At 42.3% G+C, this 18,170-nt stretch overlaps 1 protein-coding gene across 1 annotated transcript in view; it reads left to right on the forward strand.

Annotated features, from left to right (window-relative positions):
• CDH13 (cadherin 13) overlaps positions 1-18,170 on the forward strand; it is a 1,187,477-nt gene that overhangs the window by 879,915 nt on the left and 289,392 nt on the right. The window contains exon 7 of the mRNA XM_033219143.1: positions 1,286-1,464. Coding sequence (XP_033075034.1) covers positions 1,286-1,464 — 179 coding nt within the window. The remainder of the gene's footprint in view (positions 1-1,285; positions 1,465-18,170) is intronic.

Consider the following 18,170-nt stretch of genomic DNA (forward strand, 5'->3'; position numbering starts at 1 on the left):
ATTTGTTTGCACAGATCCATTGTGGACACATGCAGTTGTTTCTGAAAGTAGATGCCAAGGAGGTTAAGGCATTGTGTTTACTCTTTGCTGCCCAATGGTCCTTGACAGCGGATATACCAGTTTCCCTTTATATCAGCTGCATGTGAGGAAGACCCATTATCTGATACCCTTATCAATCATTGACATAACCTAACACTCCACATGCTTATTATAGAATCAGTTCCTGTTTGTGTGACTCTTGCTTGTTTGTGAGTGAACCCAACCATGTTACCCTCATTTTATAATGGAAGTCCCTAAAATAACACGGCTGCTACATAGTAGGTACACATTAGGTTTGCTCTCGTTCGCTTTAACTGGAATGTCTTTTTGCTTTGAGGTCCCTTCTACTTGTTTCTGCCTACTCTCTTCTTAGGTGTCTGCATCAGACACCTTTGTGCAAACCCCAGGCTCGATGAGGTTGTTTGCCTCTGTATTCATAACACCCTCTCTCAAGGTGCCTGATAGGTCTTGTGGCTTGTTATATGTTTATCTCTTCTACGAATTTCTGAGCTCCTGCACACCCGGGAACATGCCTCTTTGTACTCTTGTTTCCCCAACACCCAGCCCAGGCACATAGAGTTGGCATTCAATAAGAGCTTTAAAAATGAAGGCCATGGCTAGGTGTGATGGCTCATGCCTCTAATTCCAGCCCTCTGGGAGGCCGAGGCAGGTGGATAACCTGAGGTCAGGAGTTCAAGACAAACCGGGCCAAAACGATAAAACCCCATTTCTACTAAAAATACAAAAAATAGCTGGACATGTTATTGCATGACTGTAATCTCAGCTACTCGGGAGGCTGAGGCAGGAGAATCACTTGAACCTGGAAGGCGGAGGTTGCAGTGAGCCGAGATCACGCCACTGCACTCCGGCTTGGGTGACAGAGTGAGACTGTCTCAAAAAAAAAAAAAAAAAAAAAAAAAGAATGTCCCTGTCACAAAGCCACGTCCACAGTGGAATGAAAGCCCCTGAAAATAATAGTGTATCAACAGAGGGAAAAATTAAGTGGTCAGTCTGTTGAACAGCAAAGATTTTCTTTTCTTTATTTCAGGTCTTTCCATGGGATGGAGCAGGGAAGGAAAGGAGGAAGAACAGCTGAAACATAGCAAAGCTTAGGAAATACTTTTCTTTTTTAATCTGGAGAGTGATTGGCACACTGCTGCATTGCTGTTGCCCAGGTGGGGAAGGGGCTCTGACCATTGCTGACCCATTGATAACCATTCCCTGCCTTTCTGTGCTGCCCCGATAGGGACCACGGTGATGCGGATGACAGCCTTTGATGCAGATGACCCAGCCACTGATAATGCCCTGCTGCGGTATAATATCCGTCAGCAGACGCCTGACAAGCCATCTCCCAACATGTTCTACATCGATCCTGAGAAAGGAGACATTGTCACTGTTGTGTCACCTGCACTGCTGGACCGAGAGGTGAGCTGAAAAGAATACACTTTCTTTTTCACGAGAACAGGATGTGGCTTTCATGCAAGGGGTGATGTGGGGCTTCAGTCAGTGGCTTTTTATACTGTAAAGGCAGAAATCAGGGGTTTACCGTGTTTTGGTGGGGAAAATCTATAAAGGGAAATGGGATATTATGTGACCCCAGGAAGCACGTGCTCTAAATGGCTAAAGCACTTGGAACTGTTTGTATTCACTCAACCTGATACCTGTTTCCTCAACAGCCTCTTATTCTTTAGGCCCTGGTGATTCCAGACTCTGCCTGTAGCCCCTGCTTTGATGCTAGAAGGGAGAGAGAAAGACGAGGGAAGGAGGGGAAGGGAAGGGAGGTGGCTTCGTCCAAGATCACAGAGGCTGTCCCTGCTGCAGAGTCAAATGGCCATGACTCCCTTCTCCAACCCTTTGCTGCAGGCGTCCTGCATTCCTCCTTGAACCCATCTCTTCCTCCATCTCTGTTCTCATCCCTTTCAGCTTTCTCTGTGAAATCTCCCCTGTCTCCTGGGTCACATGTCACAAACCGGTGACCCCTGGACCAGTCAGTCCACATGCCTGCTCTTTGGTTTTGCCCACGGTGTTTTACAGCTTTTAGAATTAGTTGCCATATCAAAATATTTAGATTTCATATTTCTGTTTTAAAAATGCCAATTTCCAGTTTTTCTAGAAATCAGAAATCCTGGAGACATCAGGTCCACTTTCCACACAGGCACCATCGGTGACATGAGGTGTGATGCTCCAGTGGATCCAGGGTCTGCTGCCCCTTTCAGATGGGACATGTGCTCCCACCTCGATTACGTTTCCACCCGCATAAGCCCCTCTGGCTCTGCCCTTTCCTGAGTTTGAGGTCCACCCTGTAGCTTACCATAAGCTACCTTAAGTAGAAGACCCTCGTGGCCCTCCAAACTCAGCATCCTTAAACCAACTCGTGGATTCCTACCCATTCTTCATTCTCCATCCACCCTAAGCCTGCTCCTATTCTGCAATTCCCTGTTCCTGACATCATCCCATAGGCATAGCACCTTGGAGTTTTCCTTGACCTTCTGCAAGAACCATCTGCTCTGTGGTAACTGCTGGGCTTCCTTCAGGGGATCTGTGCATTTCCCCCTCAGTGTTTTTGATGAAATAAATCCATGGTTCGGAATGTCATTTCCTCTGCTTTCTCCTCTCTTACACGCTGTAGTTTCTCAAGAGATTCTGGATTACATCAACCCTCCCTAAGAAATTGTCCTCATCCACCTGATTCTTCCACATTCTTATTCTTCCTCAAATATCTGACTACCCTTGCCTGTCGCCATCCTATAGAAATCGGCATGTGCTAATTGAGGTTGTCATTTGTCTCTGAAGAAGATTCTCTTTCTCTTGGTCTAGGCCTGAATTGTTCAGTATAGTAACCACTAGTCACATGGGGTTATTGCAATTTTAAAGTATATTAACTGAAATCAAGATGTAAAAATCAGGTTCTCAGTCACATAGGCAACACTTCAAGTGCTCAGCGGTCATACGTGGTTGGTGGCTATTGTACTGGACAGTGCAGACCTAGAACAGTTCCATCACCCCAGAAGGTTCTATGGGGCAACAATGGCCTAGACTGTACGTTTCTTGACAACAGAGACTGTGATCATATGCATGTTTGTATTTCTACTGCCTAGCATGGTTGAAGCACTCCTGAAAATCCTAATTATATGTTTGTTGACATAGAGGGAAAAAAAGGAAAAAGAGTTGGAAATAAAACTAAGATCTTACATAAGCAGTGAGAAACAGAAGCTCGAAATAGGTAATTATTGAAAGGGAGAGAGAGAGAAAGAAATTTGCGTTGAAACTCTGATTGTCCTTTGGAAAATGTACTTGTTTCTAGTTAAAGAATACGGAAGTAGAAAAAGTAATGAGTCCATTCCTTCATTTCATCTCCCATTCTCTTTCCAATCCTCTTTTTTTTTTTTTTTTTTTGAGGCAGAGTCTTGCTCTTTTGTCAAGGCTGGTGTGCAGTGGCACAATCTTGGCTCAGTGCAACCTCCACTTCCCAGGTTCAAGCAATTCTCATGTCTCAGCCTGCTGAGTAGCTAGGACTACAGGTGCCTGACACCATGCCTGGCTCATTTTTTGTATTTTTGGTAGAGATGGGGTTTCACCATATTGGTCAGGCTGGTCCCGAACTCCTGACCTTGGCCTCCCAAAGTGCTAGGATTACAGGCATGGGCCACCATGTCCAGCCAACCCTCCCTATTTTTGTGGCTGATATATTTTCTTCTTTTGGAGGCCAGAGATGACTTCCCAAGGCTCTCTGTTGCCCACTTGGCACGTGCGTGCACGTGCACACACACACACACACACACACACACCAGCTTTCCTATAATCCTTAATGCTCCCGAAGCTTCTCACAAGATCCTTTCACAGGAAGAAGATGAAGCATGGTGATTTCTCCATTTCAGCTTCTCTTTGTTCTGAGAGAAAATATTTTATAAGTCTCTATTTATAAATCAAAGTGTTAATGTAGTAAATTATCCCATTTTAAAAGTTTATTTTAGGGGACAAATGTGTTTCCAGCTCATGATCTTTTCATTTGGGCTTTCATTAAGTTGTAATAAGTATGTAATTATGGGCGTTGAATTAAGCATTTCTAGTCACAAAACATAAACAGGCCCCCAAAAAAGATCAACGCAATTTAACCAGAATTGGAAAATCAATGAAAATGAATAAAGAGTGTCACTCTTCCGTGAGGGTTTCCAGAGTTCAGTGCTGATCCAGGCAACATCAGTGCAATCCAAAGGAAAGAAATGTCCCTAAATTTAGGCAAGCCTTGGCTATTTCCTTGTGCTGTGATAAGCTTCACTTCAGCATGTTTGCTGAGGACATGGAACGTGACTCTAAGTTCTTGTCTTTGAGGGTAAAAAGCTTGCACATCAGATGTCCAATGGAGTTTTCCAGAGTTTGCAATGTTTTCCTCTCACTGAGATGCGGCACTTTTTGTAGGATTCACATGGATGTGATAGTTTCTTCAGCAGGTTTGTGGGATTTTATTATTATTATTATTTCTGAAGACTTTCTGAGAAGGCCTGTCTTAGGTGTGGTTTTAAAGTCTACTTCTCCGCCTGCTGGGCAGAAAGAACATTTAATACAGCAATTTGCAGCATTCATTCAAGAAAGTATCCCATTTGGGGCCCTATGGACTTTGAGATGATTCAAGTTGGTTTTAAGGTGTGTTACCTTGTGTCCCGTCTTCACTCGCAGTATCTCGAATTGCATGTTGGAGCAATAAATATAGTGAGTGCAGGCATTTCTGTCACAAACTCCTTCAAGAGCAGGAGCTGCAGAAACCACACCCACCCACTCCCCCAAGCACACACACACACACACACACACACACACACACACACAGAGCTCACCAGCACCTCTGGCTCTCACCTGAACGAGGGACAAAGCAAACGTGTGTTTCTTGGCTTGTTGGGAGTGGATGCTCTGGAAGCCCATTGGGTGACAGGAGGTCAGTTGACACAATAACCATTTTTCATCTTTATTTTCCACTTAGTCCATTTCCTTTCTTAAGTGCATCTACCAAAGAGGACCTCAGGAGCAAGTGTTTCACCACGGGAGAGACATACGATGCAAGATGAGTGGGGAGGTGGCAGGCACTGGGTATTTTCTTTGAATCTGCTTATCTAATCGTTGTCCCTGCCTTTTACTTATTTACTTCATAACAAGGCTTGTAACTGAGGATAGTCATGTAGGGCAGTGGAGAAATGACCCTTACTTTGTTGTCACTTTGGTTGCCATCCTTTCTTCTTCCCACCCTCCTCCCCTCCCAGGATGTCTCACCTGGAGCCAACTGAGGCAGGTGCCCTCATCTAATCTGCTCCTCTCCTGCTCCAAGGATTGGCAGCCACTGTTCTTGAAAGAGTCCACGGCCTCTCTGCCTGCACTCACCATAGTCAGTGCTCAAACATGCAATTTGCGGGATGATGTTTGGCTTTCCCATGACATATTCCCAGTTCCTAGCACATGAGAGATGCTCAAAGAAATATTTGTTGAGAGATGAAAGGCGGGAAGGATGTGAGGAAGAGAGCATGATTCACACTGGCTTGAGAGCAGGTGAACTGGCCATTTTTCCCCTTCCATAAGCTCAGCATTAATAGATAGCAAGTTTCCCCAAGACATGTGCATTTTCCATTACAAGCTCATCCATTTACTTGTTCAGAAACCCTACCAGAACATACGCTTCCAGAAGAAAGGGACCTTGGATTTCTGTTCTGTCTCTCTATTCCCATTGCCAAATATAGCACCGGATAAATAATAGGCACTGGGTCAAGATCTGTCAGGTTAGCGGGGTGGATGAGTGGATGACCTGTGCTCCTTAAGGTTATATTATCTCAGAACATTCTGCAGGATCCGCATTCTAGCATGGATATATAAACAGAGGAAGTTACTTTATTATAGTTGAAAGCTTAGTCTTACCCTTGTGCAATCATCCAGTAATCTAATTTATTCACTTTATGTTTACCTTCTGCAGGAACTGCTTTAAAAAATAGTGCCTTGGTCCACTAGGTGAATAGGATGGACGAGAGGATCTGTGCCTCTTGCTTAAGTGTTTGGGGAAATGTTTGGAGAAAATAAGAGCCATATATTCTAGTAAATGAAATTGGGTTCATTTGGGCACTGTTTTATTATTTTCTATAGCCATACTTACCTCCTTGTTTCTGGCATCTCTGTCTATGTTTTTAAACTATGTCTGGCTGCACTACAAAATAAAATCAGATAAAGGTCTCTAACGTTTGATAAATGGTTTATTTAGTTGATCATCTTGGCTGCTAGACTGAAATTCATCTGCTAAAATCTGCCAACTTTCTGAACACAGCCACAATTTGCAACTACTCAGAGTAGCTAATGGTCAGGGTTTTTTTTTTCTTTTTTAATGGAAATAGTTTCCAAAATAGACTCTTAAAAAGCAATCTTAACATTTGCACTGAGAAAGTATCATTAGTCTTTTTAAGGGGTTTGAGCGGAGCACTTTTCTATCTTTGTCTGAATTTGCCTTTACCTTATTATCTATTATCTTCCAGATAATCTAGGGAAAGTGATAGCCTGCCCGTGAAAATGTACATACAATAAAAGATATTAGAGCTGTGAATGTAATTTATTTTATATTTTCAGCTGGTAAAGCATTTTCTGAAACTTTATAATGCTCAAATTTTTAGGCCAAATGTAAAAACAGAGAGAATTTCTTTCTTTCTTTCCATGGTAAGTGTTACACAAGGACTCAGTCTTAGATTTATGTGTATTTACTTGCTATGAGACATTCAAGAGTCCTTGAATATGTCAAAGAAGAAAACTGAAGAATGTTAGGAAGAACATCCTATGCCATCTAGTCAATGAATTTGGATGTGTAGCTGCAAGTCCAAAGAGAACTATATGTTTGGTCAAAATGATCCACATTAAAATATTGTCATATAGCATGCATCTCCAGAAACATACTAAAGAAATCTGTGAAAATGATGATATCAAATCAAGCTGCCAGAAAAGAACAATGGTAATAAAGGATAGTATTTTCTCCAAAGCCTTCAATGAAAGATAGAGGTAGTAGTCATACTCTTAGGAAAATAAATGTTTTTAGGTCTTTCTGATTTAATGCTAATACTTTTCTCATTATCATCATGTTGAAAACGTTGGCAGTAATTACACACAATTCAATCATGCTGTCAGGAGTATTATCTTGCTTTTTTTGGTGAGTGGGGCCAGAATTAGTCAGGTAGTAGCATCTTCACCATTTCTTTGAGCTATTTACTCATAAATATTTCTGTTGGGGTAATTTTCTCCATTTTTTTAATCACTTGCTGCTGTGAAAATTGAGAAGGAAAAAGTAGATGTAAATAAATTGCCTTATTATTTTTAAAAGAATGCCTTATTCTTGCAAATGAAACACAGCTAACCACCCTATGCTAATTGCACTTGCTCTGTTGTTTCAGCAAATAAAGTAAAATAGGACATTAAACAGGCAGGATGCTAAGTCCTGGGGTCTGAAATTTAGTTCCATGAGTGCAGGCCTCCTGCTGATGGCAATGGGGATTGGTGGGGGCGTTAGAGATGGGAAAGACCAGAGTCTTTATATTGTGGCCTCATTTGCTCCTCCACTCTGCATAAATTCTTGAAGAAGACCTTGATGAGTCTCAGGACTCCACTGGTAACCCTAACCACTTCCCCCATCCCTCTAAGTGTGACCTGTCAATCCATTAAAGCTATGACCATGACAAGTCTCTTAGTATGACCTCAATTTCTATGACTGTGACTAGTCTCTTAGTATGACCTCAATTTAGTCGAAATTTGGCTTAAAGAGAAATGGGCCAAGGGCATAGCCTACCTGTGGTTTTTTTGTTGTTGTTGTTTTTGGTTTTTTGTTTGTTTGTTTGTCAGGTATGAGAACTCCCTAAACCTCAATTTCTTCATCTGCCACAATGAGAATAATCACAATCACAATCTCATTGGCTTATTGAAAAAATCAAATTAGATGTGCCAAGTACTAGCATGATACTTATCTATAAGCACTCTGTAAATATTAGTAGCTATTAGATGTTTTCATGACTGACAACGAAATTGGAGAAGCAGAAAGAAGTTGGAGTTTCTCATACAGGAAGTACATTTACACTTTGCCCACACGGCAGAGACTATGGCAAGTTTTTTTTAAATTGCATGAAACACCGAGGTAATCCAGCCCACAAAATTCAGTGATAAAATAAGTATTGAGCACCTACAAATGTCTGCCGAACTCATGGTGCTGGATATCAGGATGCAAAGGTTGAGCTGCCTGCATTGGAGGGAAAGCAGATATGTCTAACAGCACACACATGGAAAGATGTGCTGTCAAACTGAACCTTGATGGAGGAGAGAAAACCTGGAGTGCGGAGGCAGAAGGAAGGGCATCGTGGGGAAAGGAATGGCATGGACAAAGGCATGGCATATTCACTTGCTACTTAACGACTTCAGAGTTGAGGCTATGGTATAGAGAGATACCAGAAAAGGGCAGGGAATTGGAACAAGGTTGCAAAGGGCTTCTAATGTCATTCAAAGGATTATAGCTATATCCTACTGTAAATGGGAAGCCACCATTATTTAAACATTAAACATAGCTCTGTTAAACACAGCATTTTCAGAGCTGTGGTTTGGACAGAAAACTAGTTAAGCTAAAGGAGAGATCATCAGTGGCAAAGTTCAGGCATTTTGGAGACAGGTTGAGACTGACAAGTTGATTCTCAGAGATTTCTAGCCTGATGGAGAGAAGAGATGAGGAGTTACCACTTGAATCTAAATTCTGAGCTTGTTAAATAGATGAATAAACATCCGTCCATAGGTATTTTCTTTCTTCTGTTCTTGGGCTTCTGAAAGTATCAGACAATCAGTAGTTACTGGACACATGCCGAATCAAGAGACACTTAACTTTATCGTGAAGAAAGATTCATCTTTTTAGATTTAACAAATGTTTAATTCTCTAAGATATTTCTTTTCTTTTTTGTATTTTATATGGTAAAGATAACTTAATATGCAGAGTGATGATGAATTTAGAGTACTTCTCTTTTTTGTCATTTTAAATTTCTTCATTTTATTTTATATGAAGTACCCTAAAAAGCTAAAGAATGTTTTCATTTTTGGAAAAAGTTGTTTTCGAGAGCTGTTTATTTTTCTTTATCAGCCAAAAACTGTAATTAGTATGTTAATGCAGGTTTTGCTTCATCAACAGATTTTCCAGTTACTGAACTTAAATAACATTGTTCTAAACCCCAAATCCTCTAAATCCCTGTTATCAGTGAAAGAGGTAACCTCTAATTTGGAAAGAATATCTAGTTCAGTTCTGGTTTCAAACCAGCAGAGAAAAATAAGAAAAATGTTGCTCCTGCCATATGGAGAATGACCATCATTTAAGGAAAGAAAAGTTAGTTGAGAGTCTTTGGGAAGTAACTGTTTTGTACTTCCTTTAATGTACTCAGGGTCCAGCACAGGAACTGGGTGGTTAGAACAGCTGCAATATGGTTCCACTGGAAAGCAGTTTGCAGAGAGGCAATCAAAAGCTACCACACTTAGATTAAGGCAGACTAATGATACACCATTTCAAGACATGATGATGTCTCAAAATGCCTGGGATCCACATTTCTTTCACTTTTGTTTTAAGGGGTATCTCATTTGCTGTACCTTTCCATAGGATAAAAGCTTGTCGATCACATTATTTAGTTGAACACTTTGCAGTTCTAAAAGCCATGGTCAATCTTATTGAATACATGGCAGTATGACGTCACATTCAGCAATGAAAGGGATTTCAAGTTATAGGATCATCTTTTAGATTGGAGGTTAGCAAACCTTTTTTTTTTTTTTTAAGGGCCAAATAGTAATCTTTTAGACTTCCTTGGCCAGCAGGCAAACTTGAGGATATTATTGTCAACAAAAAGAATCAAACTCTATAAAATTTGAAGAGATTTATTATTTTATTCTGAGCCAAATATGAGTGACCATGGCCACTGACATAGCCCTCAGGAGACCCTGAGAACATATGCCCATGGTGGTCAGGCCACAAATAAGCTTTATATGTTTTAGGGGGACATAAGGCATTCATCAATACTTGTAAGATGTATGATGGTTCAGTCTGGAAAGGCAAGACAACTGGAGAGGGCTGTGTTTCCAGATTATAGGTGGATTCAAAGATTTTCTGTTTGGCAACTGGTTGAAAGAGTTTAAAGGCCTGGAATCAATAGAAAGGAATTATCTAGGTTAAGATAAGGGATTGTGGAGACTGAGGTTCTTATTATGTAGATGAAGCCTCCAGGTAGCAGGCTTCAGAGATAATAGATGGTAAATGTTTCTCATCAGACTTAAAAAAAGGTGTCAGACTCTTAGTTGATTCTCTCTTGGATCAGGAAAAAGGCCTGCGAAGGGGAAAAGGGATTTTCTACAGAATGTAGTTTTTTTCCCCCCATAAGAGACAGCTTTGCAGGACTATTTTAAGATGGGGCAAAGAAACATATTTGGGGTTAAAATATTTTGACTTCCTTATCTGTCATGTGATGTTATTGCCAGAGTCAGGCTGGAAAGTAAGCTACATTACGCAGGGTTAAATGAAATCCCTCTGATGAGACTTTATGGTTTGTAGAGCGTGACTCCCCACATGTCTTTGATAGGAATTTGGGCAAGTGAAGGAAAAAGGTCAGAGTTTAGTCCTCATTATGTAGGTACTTATATAATCATTTAAAATGTAACCATTACAAATTATAAAAAGCATTTTAAAGCTCATGCATCATCAAAAGATAGACAGCAGGCTGGATTTGACCAACGGGCCATAGTTGGCCAACGCTGGTCTATTGGATCATTGGCCAAAATACTCAGGGTAGTGGCAGTTTCATATACTGACTGCAGCATGTTGTCGTGTCTGTATCTGAGGTCCCCTCTAAAAATATTAAATCACACTTATTAATCATCACCTTGAAGTTTGATTAGAGGGACAGAAACTCATCATGGGTGATGGGTCTGATTTCACATGTTGGCAGCACAGTTCATTTCCCCCACAACTAAGAAATAGGCAACCTCAGACAGACACTTGGTAATTAAATCTAAGCTCAAAATTTGGTTACAGTAATTTTTAAAAAGTGGTTCAATGTAAAAAGAGTAAAAGAAAAAGTACCATCCAGACATTGACTAAATATTGAACCATCTTGGAATGGCTATTTTCCTTATGTTAGAGCCCTGATAGGTGAGAGAAGAGTGGGCAAGGGGAGCTGGAGATGGGAACAGAAGATTTCCCAGATGAGGGGCAGTTGTGGCCTCTGTTAATATTGTTAAGATTGCAGGGAAAGCATTCCAAAGGTTTTCAAAGGTGTGTTAAGGTAAATTTTGTCAAATATCCCCACTTGAAATGATAAGTATTCTCATTGCTTTAAGTGACAGAGACATAGCAATGGCTTTCCTCGGCTAATGTGATCGTCACAGACACACTGACCAGCTGCTTACCTTTGCTTTCACAAATTCCAACAGGCAACTTAATACACCTGTTGTGGTGATGTGTTTCTAAGACAGCCATGGGAAATAAATTTGTTTCTACCTTTGTGAAGAACAGCTATATAAATGACCACTGAAATTCCATGAATGGCATTTCTGCTTATGGGCCTTAAAACTGGGAACCAAAATTAAATTCCTTTAGATATTTTCTCTCCTGTGTCTTCTAAATTGTTGTGTGGGCTGATTTTTTCTCCATGGAAGACTCTCAGAGTCCTAAATTCAAGTTTTCTGTCTCCTTGGGCTCTAGCATTGTGGAATAAGCAAGAGTCAAGAGACTTCTCCATTCTTACTTCCTCTATATGTTAGAATATGTAATATGTGTGAGACAGTTTATGTTGTGCTCACCACTGGACAGCTGCAATGTGAACAATTACAGCACTTTTTCATCCAGGCATTACATTAGGTCCGTAACACTCACAGGAGCTCTGGAAGGCTGAAATTGCCACATCCATTCTACTAGGAGGGTTATGGAGTTTCCAAGTGCCGACCTGCCTTGCTTGAGTCACCCACTGGAGAGCCAGGGTACTGGATTTGACCCCATAGCCGCTGCTCTATCCACTCCCTTGGGCTACTAAAGAAAAGGATGGGACATATTGATGGAAAAATCTTGACAGATGTCTAAAGGACAACTTTATCTTCTATCAGACTCATTTCAGGGATTCCTATATTCATTGCTTCTAGACTTTTCACATATTTGGGAAGCTTTATTCAGTTCCCTCAGCTCTTCCGTTAGAAAGCCCATGTGGTACAGTGGCTCAGAGCTTGGGCTTAGGAATTCACAGAACTGTGAATCTGAGCTCTGCATCTTATTACTTGTGTGGCCTTGGGTAAGTCACCTCACCTACCTGAGCCTTGGTTTCTTTGGCTGTAAAATGGAACTCATAGCATGGCATGGCCTGTGTGGAAGACAGAATAATGGCTCCTCCTCTTCAAAGAAGTCCTCATCCTGCTCTTGTCCTTTGTAGGGACATGGATGAAGCTGGAAACCATCATTCTCAGCAAACTATCACAAGAACAGAAAACCAAACACCGCATGTTCTCACCCATAGGTGGGAATCGAACAATGAGAACACTTGGACACAGGGTGGGGAACACCACACACCAGGGCCTGTTGTGGGGTGGGAGGAGGGGGGAGGGATAGCATTAGGAGATACACCTAATGTAAATGATGAGTTAATGGGTACAGCACACCAACATGGTACATGTATACATATGTAACAAACCTGCACATTGTGCACATGTACCCTAGAACTTAAAGTATAATAAAAAATAAAGATTTAAAAGGAAAAAAAATTACCAAAAGAAGTCAAACCATGGGAAAATTACATTTTATAAGGCAGGGAAAGAGTTGATCCTCTCATAATATTACGAAGTATTTGGTACATTGGCTCACACCTGTCATGCCAGCACTTTGGGAGGCCGAGTTGGGCAGATCACCTGAGGTCAGGAGTTCATGACCAGCCTGACCAACATGGCAAAACCCTGTCTATACAAACGTACAAAAATTAGCCAGACATGGCGGTGCATGTCTATAATCCCAGCTACTCGGGAGGCTGAGCCAGGAGAATCACTTGAACCTGGGAGGCGGAGGTTACAGTGAGCCAAGATCACGCCACTGCACTCCAGCCTGGGTGACACAGCAAGACGCAATCTAAAAAAAAGAATTATGTAATATTTTAAACAATAAATGTCTAAGCCTTTTAATCTAAAAAAAAAAGGAAACTTTTCCATTAAGTGCTAAAGATTTTATATAGTACCTGAATATTAAAAAAGGATTTCTAAAAGAACACCTAAAAAGCACCAGTGACACAGCTTATTCTGCCTGCATGTTCAGAATTAGAATAAAGCTTTTAATAATATTGTCAAAAAAAAAAAAAAGAAGTCCTCATCCTAATCCCCAGAACTTGTAAATATGTTACCCTACAGGGCAAACGGGACTTTGTAGAAGTTATTAAGTCAAATATATTGAGATCTGAAGATTATTCTGAATTATCCAGTTGGGCCTGATATAATCACAGAGTCTTAATAAGGGGGAGGTGAGAATGGCTGAGTTGGAGATTTGAAGATGCTGTACTGCTGGCTTTGAAGACGGAGCAAGGGCCCACCATAAAGGGCTATAGACAGAGCTTCTGGCAGCTAAAAGAAAAAAGAAAAGAAAAAAGGCAAGGAGAGAAATTCAGGAGGATTGCAGCTCTGCCTACACCTTGATTTTAGCTCACTGCGACTCACTTTGGACTCCTGTCCTGAAGTGTAAGAGAATAAAGTCACGTGGTTAAGTCACTAAGGACATGACAATTTGTTACAGCAGCAATAGGAAATGGATGTAAACTTTATTATATGGTTTGGGGGCTTGAAAGAGATAACGTGTAAAATACAGTAGCTTTTGGCCTTCAAAGAGCTGATGTGTGAAATACATTAGCTTTTGGGAGGCTTGAAAGAGATGACATGTGACATACATTAACTTTTGGCCATGAAATACATTAGCTTCATGGCCATTAGCATTGGCCATGAAAAGCTCTTGACCAGTAGTAGCTGGTGTTACCAATAATAAAATAATGATGAGACTTGAAATGTCACAGGAGTGTTCTAACAGGCAGAGTCCACTTGACCAGATCTTTCTCAGGCATCTCCATCAACTGCGGGGCCTCCCTGGAAGGTTGGGTGGCTGCCATCCCATGCAAGCAGCCTGCTCGAGTTGGTAAAAGTACATGAGAGTGTTCCTCTCAGGGAGTGGCCTCCCACTGGCCCTCACAAGGGCACAGCGGAGCCCATTTGTTCTGCTTCAGTTACATAAATCCAGCCTTACAAAGGCTACACAGGGAGAGAGGCTCCTTGCCTCCTAGATCTGTACCTTGTAGTGCTCAATACACATGGGTAAGAATGTTCACATCATCAGCTAAGCAAGGGGTATAAAATGAGGCTTTGAATCACTCCAGTAAATGCAGTAGTGTTGAGAAACTAAGAATTGGTGACTTGTACCCTTTTTTCCCTCCCAAATTAGAACTCCTAAGAGATACTGGACAACTGGAGACCAAACCATAGGTTTCATTACCTATGAAGCTGATTAGGAAAGTCTTGAGTTTGTACCCCAATAAATTTGCTAATACTTTTACCTAAATTAGAGAGATTTGGATTGCCACTTCTACCTGGGTGGAGCCCATCTCAGGATGCCTCTGCCCAGTAGGAGGGTCAGTGAGAAGGAGGCAGGAAGGGGAAGAGAACCAGGAGAGGGAAAGGAGGAAGGGAGACATAGCTAGGGAGATGCCACTCAGCAATCAGTTACCTCTACTCCTTTTCCTGGGGTGGGGTGGAGGTAAAGGGAAGGGGCAGGGAGGCCCCTAGCCCACAAGCGGCTTTTGTACAATAGGAAAAGATGCCCGACCAGTGACGATGAGCTTTTTTCCAAATGTTCGTTGGCCACATAAGTGTCTTCTTTTGAGAAGTGTCTGTTCATATCCTTCTCCTACTTTTTGGTAGGATTGTTTGTTGCTTTTTTTTCTTGTAAATTTGTTTAAGTTCCATGTAGATTCTGGATATTAGACCTTTGTCAGATGGATGGATTGCAAAAATTTTCTCCCATTCTGTAGGTGCCTGTTCACTCTGATGGTAGTTTCTTTTGCTGTGCAGAAGCTCTTTAGTGTAATTAGATCCCCATAGTCAATTTTGGCTTTTGTTGCAGTTGTTTTGGTGTTTTAGTCGGGGGGGTGGGGGCAAGGGAAAGGACAGCATTAGGACAAATACCCAATGCATGCGGTGCTTAAAACCTAGAATACGGGTTGATAGGTGCAGCAAACCAGCATGGTACATGTATACCTGTGTAACAAACCTGCACGTTCTGCACATGTATCCCAGAACTTAAAGTAAAATTTTAAAAGAGAAAATAAAAGATGCCTATTCCTCTGAACGGATGTAGCCCATGCCAAGGGCAAGGCTTGGTGAGTGGAACAGTCTGGATTTTAATCCTCAGGTCCCTGCACCCTTGATGAAGCACAGGGCACTAGAGAAAAGTGTTCACAACCTCCAGCCCCTCCACAAAGAAGCCTGAGTTTGGAAAGACAGAGGTTCCAACCTCACCCTTACTTCTCTTCTAAAGATCTGCTGTGCATGATGCATTTTGGAGGAATTTCTTAGGCGCAGAGCACAGCAACTTTCCTATGAGAGAGCGGAGGTTAATGCCACCAGAAGACACTCAGCCTGTCAAATGTCCCTAACACTAGGATGGGCAATGGGGGGCAACTGAGGTTTTGCTGACAACTTCTTCTCTTGTGAGGGTGGAAAGCAGGCCAGATCTTTATGACCTGGACTTCACGTTTTGGGGTTCTGGCAAGATGGGACCCACTCCCGGTGCTGTACCCATTCTCAGTGCCAGTGGGGCTGGTATGGGGTCATGGCGGGTGGCAGGAGATAACAGCCTCATCCTTGACATGAGACACCCAGACAGAGCAGCTCAGGCCCTGACAGCAACTGGTGTTAGGGCAGATAATGAGATTACCTGGTCTCTGCTCGGTGGCAAGAGTAGTGGCTTCAAGGCATTTTTTTAAAAAGTAACATTTGTTTATAGTCGTGTTTCTTAAAGCAGAAAATATATTCACACAAGCAAGCCATTGGTGTCCTGCCTAATAAGTCTCATGGTGACATATCAGTATAATTATTTTTTAAAGTCTGCCTCAAATAAACATCAAATTTTCCTGCTTTAAATCCCTTTTTCTCTGTAAAAATGGTTAAGGGGAGTGAAAGCAAAGGATGGGAAGGGTCCCAGAGCGTTGATGCCCCATCATAGTCACCCTGCTGTGGCACCACCTCTGTTTTTGCCTCTCACTCTCATACAAAGGATGCGCAGAGGAAATGTGATCCTACCCAGCCTCAAATTCTGGATTTGGACTTGAATTTGGTGCTCATATTTCTACGTTAAGTTAAAATCTAGCCTCCAGATCCCTGGCTTCCCCTCCCATTGCACCCAGAAGAAACAAGAATTGTTTCCCAGTTCTAACTGTCATATTGCCTAGCAGGTGTTAGCCTACAGTGAAGGATAATTCAATCTATCCTCACCTTCGCATATGATGGACAACCCTAGGACTCAGAAGTGCTTTGCTCTTGACCTTGAAAGGCCAGTGGAAACCCATGCAGATTCCTCCCCCATGACCCTCCCAGCCAGCCTGATATTGAATTCATGGGAACTGGCCTACATGTGAGCACCAAAGGGAACACATTTGGTAAACTCTGCCAAAGGAGCACAGTTCTTGTAAAGCTGATGAGCTTTGTGATCAGTTCTTTTTTTTTTTTTTTTTTTTTTGGGGGGGGTGGGACGGAGTTTTTGCTCTCGTTGCCCAGGCTTGAGGGTAGTGGCGCGATCTCGAATCACCGTAACCTCCGCCTCCTGGATTCAAGCAATTCTCCTGCCTCAGCCTCCCGAGTAGCTGAGATTACAGGCATGTGCCTCCACACCCAGCTAATTTTGTATTTTTAGTAGAGATGGGGGTTTCTCCATGTTGGTCAAGCTGGTCTCGAACTCCCGATCTCAGGTGATCCACCTGCCTCGGCCTCCCAAAGTGCCTTAATCCACGTTAGAGAGATCCAGGAAGCAGATCGTGAGCTACAGATATGATGTGATTATTAAAAGTAGCCTCCATTGCCAGCATTGCAAACATGTCAGCATACTCTTTCCTTCAACATTCCATAATGTGGGAGAAGCTGAGAGTCAGAGGGAGCATTTACTGACCAAGTTCACACATTCAGGGAGTGGGTAGAAGTGGAATTCACACCCAGGTCAGTGTGAGACCAAAGAGTTGTCAGAATGGTTTGCTGTTCCACTCATGACAAACACGATTTGAAGTTGTTCCAAACCAAGGCAGACCATCAGGCCATGCAGGAATAAAAAGGCACAGGGGAGGAAAGAAGATGCTGTCTTCATCAGGGCCTGAGGCAAAAGGCTGGTCAGAGTGAAGAGTATAAGAGGATAAGCTCCTCTGTACCCTCTCAAAGATTTGGAGCCACTGATCTCTCTGGGGGGTGGGGAATGGGGCAGTTCCTGGGAAATGGACTTATTGGCGGGAATCCAGTTCTGCTATGAATGTTCCTGACTCCTGCGCTCAAATCCCAGCAGATGAAAGGGAGGAGAGACTGGCAGATGCAGTGCCTTCCTTTATGTCACCTCCTTGATCCAAACTACAGTCTGACCCATGCTTTCTGGCTTTATATCCTACCGCTACGTTCCTAACTCACCCTCATTCCAATGGCATCAGCATTTTCTTTTCTCTTCCCTCAAAGATAATGCACTTCTGACTTTTGCATATTATGGCAGCCAGCCCCCAAGAGGGCTCCCAGTGATTCCCACCTCATGGTATCCATGCTCCTGAGTGGTCCCCTCCCACATCCAATAGGAATGACTTGTGTAGCCAAAGAGGACATGGCAGAAATGACTTTGTATGAATTCTGAGCCTTGTTTATTCTTGTTCTTTCCTGCTACAGGCAAACCAAATGCCATGTTGTAGGGAAGCTCAAGTAGCTTCATGGAGAAATCCACATGGCAAGGAACCGAGGCTGCCTACTAACAGCCAGCATCAATTCTTTAGCAGTGTGTGTGAGCCACCTTGGAAGTAGACCTTCTAGCCCCTGTCAAGCTTTTAAATAACTGTAGCCTCACTAACATCCTGATT

The sequence above is a fragment of the Trachypithecus francoisi genome, unplaced genomic scaffold (assembly GCF_009764315.1).
Source record: "Trachypithecus francoisi isolate TF-2019V2 unplaced genomic scaffold, Tfra_2.0 Lachesis_group10, whole genome shotgun sequence".
NCBI lineage: Eukaryota > Metazoa > Chordata > Mammalia > Primates > Cercopithecidae > Trachypithecus > Trachypithecus francoisi.